This window comes from Rhinichthys klamathensis, unplaced genomic scaffold (assembly GCF_029890125.1).
Source record: "Rhinichthys klamathensis goyatoka isolate OS25496 unplaced genomic scaffold, OSU_Roscu_1.1 h1tg000639l_1, whole genome shotgun sequence".
Lineage (NCBI taxonomy): Eukaryota > Metazoa > Chordata > Actinopteri > Cypriniformes > Leuciscidae > Rhinichthys > Rhinichthys klamathensis.
Genome location: NW_026607085.1, coordinates 368,927 through 381,459, shown reverse-complemented (window position 1 = coordinate 381,459; position 12,533 = coordinate 368,927). Strand labels below are relative to the sequence as shown.

Here is a 12,533-nt window from a genome sequence, read left to right as displayed (position 1 = left end):
GGTGTTTTTCTCTCTCTTTCTCTTTCTGTTTTTGAGATAAACAGTATTTTTGGATGATTGGATTAAACCAACTGACCAGACCTCCCAAACACGCCTTGACAAATAAATAAGACACCCAAACACTACGAATTTTATAAGGTCTAAAGCCAATGTTGCCTTTTCAGGCAGAGTCAAATCAGGTGTGGCAGTCCACTAAGGAGGAAAACATTTCATTCCTCGACCTCTTGTACACAGGGAGGATTCAGTTGTGGTCAAACGCCTGTTTCTCACACACAGCTAAGCCTCTGATTCATTACCTGCGAAAATGAGAGCAATTCATGGCTCATCAGTCTTAGGCCGTGTGAGGTGGTCTAAGCTTCAACCTCTTGACTGTGCGCTAATAAACAAGCTAATGATTAATTATAATTGAAAAGCCCGTACCAAGGCAAAATAATTAAAATAACTCTGTACTTCATTCTGCAGGTCAGGGAAGTGATGTTTCATTTTGGTGTGGTTTGTAAATTATCGGAAAGTGCAAGGGCGAGATGTAGGACAATGATATCCATCTGATGGCTAACTTCTCTGTAGAGTTTTCACTAAATACAGACACACAGTGTTGGGGAGTAAATAAAACTACTTGACTACATTGTTCAGTATGTGATAGTAGTTCAGCTGTTTTCAAAACACTGTAGTTTTTACAGTAATAAGTTACTTTTTCAACAAGTAGCAGTGTCGTGCTACAAAATACAACTTGGCCGTAATATTGTTGCACAACTGATAAAGTCTGATGAAGTCTACAAAACAATTTAAGGAAAAGGACCCAAGGTCTAGCTAGGACCAAGGAGCAGGACCGGAGCACAGAACATTTTAATAATAGGTATTGACTCTGAAGAAGACGCATGGGCGTCGAAACGTTAGTCATTCTGTACTAATAAAAATAATTAAATGTTCTGTGCTCCGGTCCTGCTCCTTGGTCCTATCTAGACCTTGGGTCCTATCTAGACCTTGGGTCCTTTTCCTTAGATTTCTGTGTCCTGTTCCGTGAGCACTAACTAGGCTGAAGCGCAAGTGACCCCTTTCTACTGGTCTACAAAACAATATATTTGGTTTATTCATCACTGACACAGTGTTTGACTCACTTATACCGAATACATTATAAATTATGCCGTTTCCTAGTTTTACTTATACTTTGTTTTATTAGTTGTATTTACTGTAAGACGGCCATAGAATAAATCTTGTTAGAATTTTTTTTTTTTTTTCAGTAAGCTTTTTAAAAAAAAGAAAAGAAATTCATACTTTTATTCAGTAAGGATGCATTCAAATTCAAACTTTTAAACTTTCACAGAATCACATAATAAACAAGGTTCCCACAAAAATATTAAGCAGCACAACCATTTTGAACCAAATCAGCATATTAGAATGATTTCCGAAGGAGAATGTGACACTGAAGACTGGAGTAATAATGCTAGAAATTCAACTTTGCCATCACATGAATAAATTACATAAAATAGAAAACCGTTTTTTTTATATTAAAACATTATTTTACTGTATTTTTGATCAAATAACACACTTCTATCAAAAGCTTAAAAAAAAATCTATGTAACACCATTCGTTGTGGGAAGGAGGAGACGGGAACCGGCAAACATTTAAAGACTTTTAATAAATAAATAAACAAATACAAAACTAAAGTAAAGGCAGCAGAAAGTAACTGCTGCCAAATATAATCAAACAGAAACAAAACAAAAATAGTCCAGGCCTGTCCTCTCTCGTCCTTCACGGTCGTCGCTCCTCCTTTTATGCTTCCGCTCCTCTGTGAGAGAGACGAGACCGGTGCGTCGCGCAGGTGTCGCTCATCATCAATGATGAGCCCCGTTCTCTCACGGCCCTCGGCCTCATCCTGCTCGCCACAATCGGTAACACTTTATTTTGATGGTCCCTTTTGAACATTCAGTTGACTAAGTTATTTTACAACTGCGTGTCAACTAACTCTCATTAGAGTATTAGTTAACTGTCTGCTTAATATCTGCTAACTCTTTATTGTGAGGATACAGACATTCTATTGACTATAAGAAACTTTGCAACTACATGTCAACTTATTCTAACCATAAACCCACCAGTCTACTAATGCTCTACTAACACTCTAATGAGAGTTAGTAGACCTGGCGGCAGTGGCTCAGTGGTTCATGTGGGTTGTCTACAAACCGGAAGGTTGGTGGTTCAATCCTCGGTTCCACCTGACCAAGTGTCGAGGTGTCCATGAGCAAGACACCTAACCCCAGCTGCTCCCAACGAGCTGGATGGCGCCTTGCATGGCTGCCGTCACCCGTCGGTGTATGAATGAGTGAGTGAATGGGTGAATGTGAGGCAAATTGTAAAGCGCTTTGGTGGCCATTGGGTCTGTATAAATGCAGTCCATTTACCATTTACCTGTAAGGGGCAACATTACTTATTGTCAAGAGAATGTGTTAAAGGGATCATCAAAATAAAGTGAAACCAAAAAATCTTACCCCAAACTTTTGAATATTATGTATGTCGCAATATTATGTAACCATTTGTATAGGCTAATGATGCTTTAATTTGCAATTAAACTTCACATTACCAGATAAACATGCTTTTTGTAGTCCAGTTGTAAAAGAAAAGAAAAAAAAAACTCCAGCTTTTAGAAGTCTTATGAATACAGCCAGAATATGAGGTAAAATCACATCCTGTTTTTGCTGTTACGTGGATTCCTCCTCAGAATGAAATATTGACTTAAATAGCTTGTGAGTGTGTATCTTCCACCATCTTAGCTTTGACCTTTTGGGGAATATATTTCTGTAAGGCTCTCCTACACACATGAACTATACACACAATAGATCCACTTCAGGTCCAAGTTATTTGTGGTATTATTTGTGGGGGCCGATTAGCATAAAACAGTGATTTTGAGCTTGTGGGTCAATGATTCAGTCTGGCCTTAAATGCATATGTAATACACATATGTAACCAACTGAATGAATGAGGAAAAGCTCAGGAAGAGTGGTGAAGAGGTGGATATGATGTCTGATGGCAAAAACATCATCATACTGTTGGCTCTGTTGTCAGTTTTCTGAATTAAAACGGTCATTTATAAATGTGATCAAATGAAGTACACAAAAGAAAACTATGGAAAAAAAGAAAAGGCCTTTGGATGACTGATGATGTAATGTGGAGGAGGTAATACAAATTTATATAATTTATGCTAATAAATTTAATATCATGGCTAACCTCTAAATGTTTTCTTCTTTAATGTTCCCTGATTACACTAATTTAATAAAAAAATAAAAAAATACACCATATTCTGTAAAGTCCACTTATGTTAGACAAGATTTCTTTTCTCTTTAATTATTTATCTTATATTGTTTTCCACAATCTCACTCTTAGAATTAAACAGCTTAAGTATGCTTACTTCTATATGTTCTAAGTCATCATGACTTTAAAATGTGTGAAGTTGTGTGTTATTAACATGTGATCCGATCCTGCAAAATTTCACAGAAAGTGAGGTGCAGGAGTATATACTATAATTGAGTTGTATTGTGTAGATGATGTAGTGATATGATATGTGAGTGATGTGCATCTTTGTCGTGCAGGACGCTGGTCACCATCAGGACGAGCATGGATCCATTTTTGTGAACGAGGCAGCATTTATGTCTCCCTCTCTAAACAACCGGCACATCCACCTTCAACATCATCCACACCACCATCATCAGACTGTCCACCTGCACTCGGGATCTATAGGATTCTCGGATTCTCCCAGTGCTCAGAACAGTCTCAATTCACTCCTGGCACGATCCAACCACAGACAGAGCTCTGCTGGAGTGTCTGATGCTCCTGCAGGGCATGAGAGTTGGACTGGAGGAACAATGTACTCGACCCCTCTGAGAAGTCTAACAGAGAGCCCAAATAATGGTAATGTTTTTACTGCAATCACTTGTTACTTAGTTGTGTTGACAGTAATGGGTGGACAATATGTCAAGTCTTATGTCTCAGTATGAGTATTTTGTAAGTTATTTTTGCTGAACATTCTCCAGCCCCATATACAAATATCTGCATTTCTTGGTATTAAAAAGTAAAAAATAGTAATATTATGAAATATTATTGCAATTTGATATAACTGTTTTCAGTTGTAAAATATTTTAAAATGTAATTTATTCCTGTGATGGCAAAGCTGGATTTTCAGCATCATTACTCCAGTCTTCAGTGTCACATGATCCTTCAGAAATCATTAGAAACATTTCTTATTATCAATATTGAACACAGTTATGATGCGTAGTATTTTTTTTTCAGGATTCTTTGATGAATAGAAAGAACAGCATTTATTTGAAATATAAATCTTTTGTAACATCATAAATGTATTTACTGGTTTCATTAAATTTAATACATTTGCTGAATAAAAGTAATAGTTCTTTAAAAAGAAAATCTTAATGACCCAAAACTGATCAAATCTGGCTCAATGTAAAAAAAGCTTCACATTATGTAACACTTGAGTTAAAAACAAGACTTTAAATGTTATTCATCCAATTATTAATAATGCATCCCTGTAAAATACCTGTTGCAACATTACTTGGCCAACCGTAAATAACCTACAATTACATCATGCCTGCACCATACATTTGGTGTGACACGTTAAACTCTCCACACAGGAAACACCCATCTGCGACTCACTTTAGAGTATGTGCTAGTTTTCTGATTTAAAACCGTGTCATGGATATGCTGAAATTTAAATGGTATTGCAGAATATCTAATGATTGACATATTTCTACCATTATATACCAGCCCAATTCTGCTAGTTGACAACATAAAATAAAAACAAAACAAGTTTGGCTTTATTTTCTGCCATTTCTTTTTTTTATTTTATATTTGTCGTTTAACTAAGACGCAGATGCAAAAGAAAGAACTGATTTCATCACATCTACTTGCGAATCATTATTAAAACTGGTGTTGCAGCAGCTTAGGTCGATTCGCTTTCTTTGTGTTGTTAATCTGTGTTTAATAACAAAGATTCATCCTCACTCTATCACACCCAGGTACAAACACGCACAGATACACATCTGTCTCAGCGATCAATTGCACCTCTGTCTATTGACTGTCGGGATGACAGTGTCGTGTGAATCAAGGGCCGCCAGCTACGGAGACTGATTGGAACATTGATCTAAAAAATCTTTACCAAACTCATTACCGAGTGACCTGTCATCTTACAAGAGCGAGGAGGGGCGAGGGTCAAACTTATTCATCTGATATTTACTCATGAGCTGTTCGAGTTGTCTGTTTAACATTATGAATCGTCCCTCTCACACACACAAACACATACACTTCATCTCTGTAATGTCTAAAGGTACTTGTTGAACATTTTAACACTTGTATACTACAGTAAATAACACATCTTATTTACTTGCTTTAAAGGTTGTATCCTGTGTGTATTGATTGCCTCATTAACCCTCTCTCATTATTGACAGAGTGTGCACAAGGGTGCATGTTTAGCTAGATTAGGGTCCCACTTCCTAGATTTATCATCTATAGAGTCTTTTTCAACATAAATATCCATAGTGTATATTTACCACATATGTTTACCCAATGTGCGTGTAATTGCATACTGTCTAAGCAGGTAGGCTACTACATTTGAATTTGAACTTACATCACAACCATTAAAAATAGGAATGCACCGAATATTCAGCCACCGAAAATCTTCGGCCGAAAATGGCCCAAAAGTGCATTTTATCACCGAAACAATAGGGCCGAAATGTTGTGACGACAAAAACAATGAAGCAACATGTCTACGGTGTGGACGTATTTTCAGTATATCTGATGGTGCATTCACACCAAACGCGAATAGAGCGTCTGGCACGAATGATTTCAATGGTGAGGCTGCTGCGGCCACTTCTGTCGCGCCGTGCTTCGCTTTATTCCTATGGGTGACGTCACGCGACTTTAACGCGCCCGCAAAGCGGCGATCATTTGGAAAAATGCTGCGCGTCAAAAAGCTGGCCGATGCCCATTTTTATGCAAATGAATTCCGTTGAACGCGACGCGTCTATCCAATAGAAGTAGAGCATATGGAGACGGGAGGAAGTCTCTCGCAGGTCCTCTGTACTAGACTGGCTGCTGGCTCAAAACCACGCCCATAGCGGTAAACTAAGGTAAACCCGTTACGGTAGAGATCCACTGTTGCGACACGACTGTCGCATGGTGTCGCGACACCTCCCCACATTTGTACTTTGACGGGCGTTCCTCAAGTTTACCGCTATGGGTGTGGTTTTGAGCCAGCGGCCAGTCTAGAACAGAGGACCTGCGAGAGACTTCCCCCGTCTCCATATGCTCTACTTCTATTGGATAGTCGCGTCGCATAAAGATGGGCATCGGCCAGCTTTTTGACACGCAGCATTTTTCCAAATGAAGTGCCGCCTTCCCGGGATGCTTTGCGGGCGTGTTAAAGTCACGTGACGTCACCCATAGGAATAAAGCGGAGCGCGGCGCGACAGAAGTATCGCACGGACAAGTGGATCCGCACCCTGACGGTAGAAATCCACTTTTGTGACACGACAGTCGCGTGGCGTCGCGACGCCTCCCCACATTTGTATGTTGATGGGTGTGCCTTAGTTTACCGCTATGGGCGTGGTTTTGAGCCAGCGGCCAGTCTAGAACAGAGGACCTGCGAGAGACTTCCCCCGTCTCCATATGCTCTACTTCTATTGGATAGTCGCGTCGCGTTCAACGGAATTAATTTGTATAAAGATGGGCATCGGCCAGCTTTTTGACACGCAGCATTTTTCCAAATGAAGTGCCGCCTTCCCGGGATGCTTTGCGGGCGCGTTAAAGTCGCGTGGCGTCACCCATAGGAATAAAGCGGATGGCGGCACGACAAGTGACGCACGGACAAGTGGATCCGCAGCCGTAGTCAATGTAAAGACGCGTTTACGCGCGTCTAGAGGTCCTGCGTCGCAAACGAAGCATTTTGCGCGGCGTGATAGGCGCGAATTCGCCTCATTCGCGCGAATGATTTTATTTGGTGCATTCACGCGTTTGACGCAAATTCGCGTCTGACGCCCAAGTTTAACATTTTTATATAATTAATAAAGTAGAGAAGCTACTCTTCATCAAGAAAAACCTGCCACTTTACCTCAAGAAGTAGAATGGGCAAGTTAAACATTTTAGTTTGAATTTTATTTTATACTGTGCATTGTTGCAATGTGCTAAATAAATATTTGCATAATTTGTAATTGATTTATTCTTTGAAACTTCAATATTAATTTATGCAATTGTAATGCCTCGATTTAAGTAAAGTTAGTACACAGTCATAGCCATAAATGCAATGGTACTAATAATTGGCATAATTTCTTTCGGTGTTTTGGTTTTCGGTTTTCGGCCTTGGTTTCCTCTTTTTCGGTTTCGGCCAAGAATTTTCATTTCGGTGCATTCCTAATTAAAAAAGAATGTCCTATATAGTATGAATATGGGTAGTATGAATGAAATTCATTAAAAACTGTCGCGCCACTTCACTACTATTCACAAATCCTCTCCCGTGGCCTCATGGGATAGTAAAGTGTCCAGCAAATGCGCACTTCAGAATCGCGTTGGAAGTAGTAGGTCGTCCAGGGTCTTTTCACCTACTGTTTTTCGAATACTTTGTATTCTATTGGCCTACTGTTTTTCGCATACTATATCGTTGGAAAGTATCCGATTTCGGATGCAGCGTATGTCAGTCTTGACACCATCTGATGAGTGTTGCACTCAGGTCAGTTTGGCTGGTTGACATGGCTCAGTTAGCCTGTGCTGGTAGTAGCATTTTTCTCCATTGATGGGCATTTATTCAGGCAAAATACAGATTTTCACAAGCAACATATACACTCACCTAAAGGATTATTAGGAACACCAGTTCAATTTCTCATTAATGCAATTATCTAATCAACCAATCACATGGCAGTTGCTTCAATGCATTTAGGGGTGTGGTCCTGGTCAAGACAATCTCCTGAACTCCAAACTGAATGTCAGAATGGCGAAAATGCCTTGTTGATGCTAGAGGTCAGAGGAGAATGGGCCGACTGATTCAAGCTGATAGAAGAGCAACTTTGACTGAAATAACCACTCGTTACAACCGAGGTATGCAGCAAAGCATTTGTGAAGCCACAACACGCACAACCTTGAGGCGGATGGGCTACAACAGCAGAAGACCCCACCGGGTACCACTCATCTCCACTACAAATAGGAAAAAGAGGGAACTTTAGGCCCCTTAGTGCCAATTGGGCATCGTTTAAATGCCACGGCCTACCTGAGCATTGTTACTGACCATGTCCATTCCTTTATGGCCACCATGTACCCATCCTCTGATGGCTACTTCCAGCAGGATAATGCACCATGTCACAAAGCTCAAATCATTTCAAATTGGTTTCTTGAACATGACAATGAGTTCACTGTACTAAAATGGCCCCCACAGTCACAGATCTCAACCCAATAGAGCATCTTTGGGATGTAGTGGAACGGGAGTTTCGTGCCCTGGATGTGCATCCCACAAATCTCCATCAACTGCAAGATGCTATCCTATCAATATGGGCCAACATTTCTAAAGAATGCTTTCAGCACCTTGTTGAATCAATGCCACATAGAATTAAGGCAGTTCTGAAGGCGAAAGGGGGTCAAACACTGTATTAGTATGGTGTTCCTAATAATCCTTTAGGTGAGTGTGTGTGTGTGTGTATATATATATATATATAATTTTTTATTTTATTTTTGAAAGAAATGTTTAATCCTGAAAAAAACATATCAACGTATTAAGCAGCACAACTGTTTTCAACATTGATAATAATAAGAAATGTTTCTTCAGCGTCAAATCAGCAAATCAGAATGATTTCTGAAGGATCATGTGACTGAAGACTGGAGTAATGATGCTAAAAATTCAGCTTTGCTGTAACAAGCAAAAATCACATCTTAAAATATATATATTTTTTTATTTTGAATTGTAATAATATTTCACATAAGAGACTTTCAAACATTAAAAATACCTGTACTGGACCACTTTATCTGGAGGTTTTGTTGGGGCAACCAAACAAAGACAGACAACAACAAAAAAGAATCCACTAAAGCTCTGAAGCAATTGAAAATGCAGTTTGCCCCTGTTGATATGACACCTCAAGTGAATTACATCATAAACATCTAGGGTCACAAAAGATTATGTTGATGACGCATGCACAGGCTTAAACTGAAAAACAAGATCTCCTTATAGTCTACCTTCAAAATTGAACATTTGTTACCTGTCCTTCACATTATCCATTATCTCTCTATATATGAAAGCCTTGATTGAAGTGCTTGTTAAATCAACATGACTATAACACTGCTTTGTTTAACTGTTTATTCAGAGGTCAAGACCACAGCCTTACAATAGTCACTGTTTGACCTTCACTGTTCAAACAGTGCTCAGCTAACAACATTACCTCACATACACACACATCCTACAGTCTGAATGAAGGTAATGAAACTGGGTCATAGTCCCTGTTGAGAAGCTGGTAATTAAATGTTAGAAGGATTCATCAGTTTCATTCACAACATCACATGAATGTGAATGACATGTGATAGCACTTGAGGTACCCCTTGTGTGGGTTAGATTTTTTTAATGCAGCAACATGAATATGAAGGTAATAGTTTGCTCAAAAATGTTCCAACACCTTATTATTTTCTTTGGTGAAACACAAAAGAAGCTTCTGTGCTCCATACAGTACAATGAAAATAGATGGCCTCAAAATTTGGTCTGTACCTTACACATAGGAAGACCATCAATGAATGCAGTCTTAAATTTCAATCTGTTCCTCACACGAAGCTAGTATAAGACTTGCTATATAGCAGTGGTTCCCAACCATGTTTCTGGAGTACCAAAACTTCACATTTTGCATGTCCCCTTTATCAAACGCACCTGATTCAACTGATTCAACCAAGTAAAGCCACTTGAAGGCAAGCCTGCAACCTTAGCCAGAAAAAAGCGTAACACAGCGGTACGCAGAGAAGGAAACAAGAGGCCGTTTTTTTAATAGATGTCAATAGAGGCTAGGCTTCACTACGCTTCATATTCCGCTTTTGTGAGGAAATACAGTACTGTGAAAAAGTCTTAGGGCTTTATCATACACCCGGCGCAAGTGTTTTTTGCTAGTTTCAGCCTGACGCAGTTATCATTTTCACGTCCTGCACCACGTTGTTTAAATAGCAAATGCATTTGCGCCCATTTGTCCAACCTTGGGCATGCTGGTCTGAAAAAGAGGTGTGTTCAGGCGCATTGTTGGCGCGTTGCTATTTTGAGGCAGCTGAAACAGACTGCGCCATTGACCAACTGAAATTTGGTGTCAATGGCGCAGTATTTTTTTTTATTTAAAGGGCGCGTTAGTAATGTGCGCCTAAAGGTGGGACCACAACGCGCATACACTTTGTCCCGTAGATGGTCTGCTCGCGCGCTTTAACTTTGCCCACAAACAGATCCGTTTCCTCTCTAGAGAAGCGTTCAGTTTTTCCGCTTGCAAATTCCGCCACGTAAATAGGTAATCCGCCATGGCGCGAGCGCAACTGGCTTTTAAAGGGAATGGGAGATGAGACTCTGATTGGTTAATTGCACGTTACGCCCAAAACACACCCATTACTCATTAAAAGAATAGGGACAACCCTCATCAAAGGGTCATCTTTTGCTTTTGCTCATTTAATAAATCATCAACCCATCGTCTTATCTTCAACCTGTTTGCTCTTAAACATTCATTTTGGATTGGTCTATTTATAGAGTTTACACTGAACAAAAACGCTATTTTATGAGGTCACTGACAATTGCTTGACAGGTATGATTTAGTGTGCTTCAGGTGACTATTGATGACGTAATGACTAATAACATCCGATTTGTCTTCACAGATGTGGGTCAGCTCAGCCATCTCCAAGAATCTTGGTCAGCCGAAGGAACAGGGATGGGGCTTCCTCAAGCCGACGTCCTGCTTGTCAACCAGCCCTTTGTTACCATGGAGACAGAGAACAGAGATACTGATGGAGAGGAGAACATTGTGTATCTCTGAAATGAACAAACAAGCTTTAGTTGGTTTTGAAACAAAACATTTGGACTTGGATTTGCAATTTGATATTTGGATCAGGATATGATCCCACTCTTTATTTGTGTAGGTTTTTTTTTATTCTTTCATTCATCGTAGCACACTTTTGGCCTTCTGTGACATTCTCCAGACTTCATAGCACTTACTTTGGTCCGTGTGTGAGATGGGGCTTGTCGAGTGGCTGTGTTTTGCTTTATAGCCTGGAGCCTGCAATGACTGAATCAGGTTAGGCAGTTTCTGCACGCGTTTAGTCACACATACTAAAGTCCCCTCCCACATTGCTGCACAGTGTAGTTTTCTCCAACTGTCCATGTCAGCTTACATCAGGACACAAAAATACTGACCCTTTCGTTCAGTAGATGAACGATGACTTGGTTTATAAAAGCATTCTCAGCCTATTATATGAGTCAGGCTTATGTATGCGTGTGTGTGTGTGTTTGCGTTAGGAATCACATCATCACCTCTTTCAAATTCAATCTCTCACATTAGGAAATTGGTTTCACATGTATGGATGGAGGGGAATGTGTAAAATGTGTCCTCTTCTGAAACATTTCAGTTATTTGATGCTCACGAAACATTGCCTATAATGTCGCATATGCAGTGAATATCTGAAAAGTCTCATCAGCATTCAGATTACACACTGGCATTCACCTTTATCTCTTGATACTTTAGGACAGTATATTGTCATATCAGCCTGAAGGCTTTGTTCATGCATTTTGCATGTTGTCAGTTACATTATTCATTGTTTGTTTTATGCGGATCAACATTTTCATCACTTTTTGTTCATACATAGGCTATATTTTTTACAAATAGTATAAATTCAGGCCTGCTGTAATTTCAATCACACACACAAAAAAAAATCCCTATTCAAATTCGAGCCATGATTATTATAAAAAAAAGACTACAGACCAGTACTAGGGGTTGATATGTACTTGAGTTAAACTGACAAGAATTCAGTGTGTATTTGCTTTGTTCAAAGGCTTATCACTGATTTAAAAGCAGGTGCTTTGCTGCGCATGAGAACACTTGCTATCCTTTGTGTTTTGTTTCTTCTAATGCATAGACCCTATTTATTGTTGATATTTTTAAGGAATAATTTTATGTATATAGAGCATGTTTTGTATAATTGTTGTATGTAGACGGGTGTAGTAAATGTTCATACATCAGCTTGTGTGTTATTTCTTGTTTTAAATCATCTTCGTAATTGATTCAAATCGACTGTAATTGCAAATGTCAAAATTATTTGTTAATTCCTCTTTTCATTACTGCAGCAAATGCATTTAGCTGAACAAGTAACGTGAATAAAATGAGCGACCCCAAACCATAACTCTAGAACCAACTGATTAATAATCCACAGTACAGTTTTTTCGGTTTTTCAGTAGACTGTGAAATATTTATCAGTACAAGACAAAACACATGCTGCTTGGCAGAAATTTTCATGCAAATGTGTTGGGTTTTATGAGTCCAAAAGTT

General features: G+C 39.3%; 1 protein-coding gene across 4 annotated transcripts in view; it reads left to right on the top strand.

Annotated features, from left to right (window-relative positions):
• The window catches only part of arhgef28a (Rho guanine nucleotide exchange factor (GEF) 28a), an 80,825-nt gene extending 69,001 nt beyond the window's left edge, over positions 1–11,824 (top strand). For all 4 annotated transcript variants that reach the window (XM_056241395.1, XM_056241394.1, XM_056241391.1 and 1 more), the window contains 2 exons: positions 3,585–3,903; positions 10,870–11,824. In XM_056241395.1, coding sequence (XP_056097370.1) covers positions 3,585–3,903; positions 10,870–11,027 — 477 coding nt within the window. In that variant the 3' untranslated portion in view covers positions 11,028–11,824. The remainder of the gene's footprint in view (positions 1–3,584; positions 3,904–10,869) is intronic.
• Positions 11,825–12,533: the final 709 nt, after the last annotated feature.